Source organism: Mesitornis unicolor, unplaced genomic scaffold, assembly GCF_000695765.1.
Source record: "Mesitornis unicolor isolate BGI_N332 unplaced genomic scaffold, ASM69576v1 scaffold38588, whole genome shotgun sequence".
Lineage (NCBI taxonomy): Eukaryota > Metazoa > Chordata > Aves > Mesitornithiformes > Mesitornithidae > Mesitornis > Mesitornis unicolor.
The window spans coordinates 560-3,505 of NW_010201854.1; the positions used below are offsets into that span (position 1 = coordinate 560).

Sequence of the window (2,946 nt, forward strand, 5' to 3'; positions counted from 1 at the left end):
GCCACCTTCCAGCGGAATCGCTACCCGGACATGTCCACTCGGGAGGAGATCGCCGTCTGGACCAACCTCACCGAGGCCAGAGTTAGGGTAAGTCCCGACACGACACCCCGGCCCCGAGCAGCGGGGGTCGAGGACGGAGGGAGAGAGGAGGAGGGCTGAAATGTTTGCAGCTGCTTTCGATTTCGGTTTGTATGCAAACTTCAGAGACTTCGCACAAAAGCGGGGCAGGGCAGGACATTTCTGTCAAAGCGAGACAGATTGGGATCTCTCTCCCCGAAATATGGTTTGCTGCACGTTTCGCCCTCACCGTGCAATGAGTCTTGGTCCTTTTGATCGAAACGCTAATGAAAAGATTAGCCAAGAAAGCAACTTGGAACAGGCTACAACCTGCGCTGCCTCTAATGAGAAAAAGATGTAAAATACACAAGGGCTTTTGCTTCACTCCAAGGCGCTCCTGACTTGCCCTTCCTTGCGTTTTCTCTTTCTTTTGGTTTCCCAATTCGACGAGCTCCTCTTTCCGCCCTTTCCCCGCTCGGAGATTTATGGGACCATCCCGGCGTTGCAGAGATACCGAGACCGGGTCCTGCTGGTGTGCAATAGTCGCGCTGGGGGAGAAAAAAAATTCAAACCGCCAAAAAAAGCCCCCAGACAGGCCGAAACTCCAGATTTTCGGAAATCCTACATAAATTTATGCTCTCCCCGCGGTCGCTTGAGGAAAGAGACGATGAGAACTGTGGGCAGTAGCAGCGAGCGGGGCCGGGACAGCCCCACGGCAGGTAGCGAAGCCCGGTGGGGCCGGTTAGTCGCCGGAGCACGACGTGGTATCGGTCGCGGCGCGATTTTTGCGGGGTGTGTGTTGCGTGTGCGTGTTTGGTTTCGGGCGGCGCGGTGCGGCCAGATGAGGCCTGTCTCCGCGGTGTTCGGGAGGCCCCTGTACGGCCTGGCTCCTCCTGCAGACACCGCTGGGTGGCTCCGATACACACGGCCAGGCTGCTGGCTGTCGGCTGCCCGACTGGGCAGACACCCCGATGTGGATTGAGAAAGGGCACATTTTCCCCGTTGTCTGCGGAAAGAGTAGAGCCCCTTAGATCTCAGTTAGCACATTGTTAAATGGCGATTTGTTTTCTTCTTTTATTCCACCTCCCGCTTTTTTTTTTTTTCCGCCAAAGAGCAGTCGAACAAGTTTGTTTAGAGAGTGGTTTTCGGTGCTGGAAGCTTTAGTGCAGGAGGAGCTTGTAACTTTAACAAACTGAAGCAAGAATTTATTAGTTGCTGTCTCCCCCTTCTTCCTCGTAATAGGAAACATTGCCTTAAAATTCCGCTAGTTTCCAGGCGTTTTATCCTCGCTTTTGCACTTCTTTATTTCCTCTGGATGGTTCCAGTGAGGAATAAGCCAAGGAAGGAGAGGGGTAAAAAGATAGAGAACGAAAAGAAACAAAAAAGAAGACGGAAGCGATGGGCTCTGTGGCGCGAATTAGAGCACCGCAAATTATGTTGGGGTGTACGGGGCGAGGGGCATGGCGCTGCTACGGAGCTGTCTTGCTAAACCCCAACGGCACTGGGGCCCTGGAGAATGCTCTGCGGCCCCGGGAGAGCATTGCTGCGCCGGCCCAGTGCGGCGCTCTGAAGGGGAGGCGGTGAACACATATATATGTGTGTATATATATATACATATGTATGTACATATTTTTATAGATATATACGTATATAAAAAGGGCATGTAAAGGGCCGCGGTGGTGGTGGCGGTTTCTGACTAACTCGCGTCTCACATCTCCCTCCCTCTCCTCCACCCCTCTCCCCCCGTTTCCAAAGGTTTGGTTCAAGAACCGCAGAGCCAAATGGAGAAAGCGAGAGAGGAACCAGCAAGCCGAGCTTTGCAAAAACGGCTTCGGTCCGCAGTTTAACGGCCTGATGCAGCCCTACGATGACATGTACCCCGGCTACTCGTACAACAACTGGGCAGCCAAGGGCCTGACCTCGGCTTCCCTCTCCACCAAAAGTTTTCCTTTCTTCAACTCCATGAATGTCAACCCTCTGTCTTCTCAGAGCATGTTCTCCCCTCCAAACTCCATCTCCTCCATGAGTATGTCTTCAAGCATGGTTCCCTCTGCAGTCACCGGGGTCCCCGGCTCCAGCCTCAACAGCCTGAATAACTTGAACAACTTGAGCAATCCCTCCCTGAATTCTGCAGTGCCAACGCCAGCCTGCCCTTATGCTCCTCCAACACCTCCGTATGTTTATAGGGACACTTGTAACTCCAGCTTGGCGAGTCTGAGACTTAAAGCCAAGCAGCACTCCAGTTTTGGCTATGCCAGTGTGCAGAACCCCGCTTCCAACCTGAGCGCTTGCCAGTATGCGGTGGACAGACCCGTGTGAGACACCCGAGTAGGAAACACTGCATGGGAATCCCTCCCTATTTCCCGCAGAGACTGAGATTTACACTAGGAAGTAATGGGCACTAGAGAAAGAGAAAGGAGGAAAAATCAGAGGCAGAGGAAAAGAGAGAGAGAGGAAAAAAAAAAGAGGAAACCACTGAAATAAGATAGTTCCTTTGTTTTCAAAGGACCTCCTACAGATTCTGAGATCTTTCTTTCACTAAGAGTATTTCAACAGTTACAAGGACATATATATATATATATGGACATATATATATATATATATATATATATGGACAAAAGTTTGACTGGATATGATATGACATTTTAATGTTACTATAAGCTTGTTATTTTTTAAGTTTAGCATTGTTAACATAAAAATGACTGAAAGGATGTATATATATCGAAATGTCAAATTAATTTTATAAAAGCAGTTGTTAGTAATATCACAACAGTGTTTTTAAAAGGTTAGGCTTTAAAATAAAGCATGTTACACAGAAGTGATTAGGATTTTTTCGCTTGCGAGCAAGGGAATGTATATACTAAATGCAACACTGTATGTTTCTAACAT

At 49.3% G+C, this 2,946-nt stretch overlaps 1 protein-coding gene across 1 annotated transcript in view; it reads left to right on the forward strand.

Moving 5' to 3' along the window:
* The window catches only part of LOC104545170 (pituitary homeobox 2-like), a gene marked incomplete at its 5' end in the record, with an annotated part of 2,518 nt that extends 142 nt beyond the window's left edge, over positions 1 to 2,376 (forward strand). Inside the window, 2 exon segments of the mRNA XM_010190232.1 lie at positions 1 to 87; positions 1,813 to 2,376. The exon segment at positions 1 to 87 is cut by the window's left edge and continues 30 nt beyond it. Of these exon segments, the coding sequence (XP_010188534.1) occupies positions 1 to 87; positions 1,813 to 2,376 (651 nt within the window).
* Positions 2,377 to 2,946: the final 570 nt, after the last annotated feature.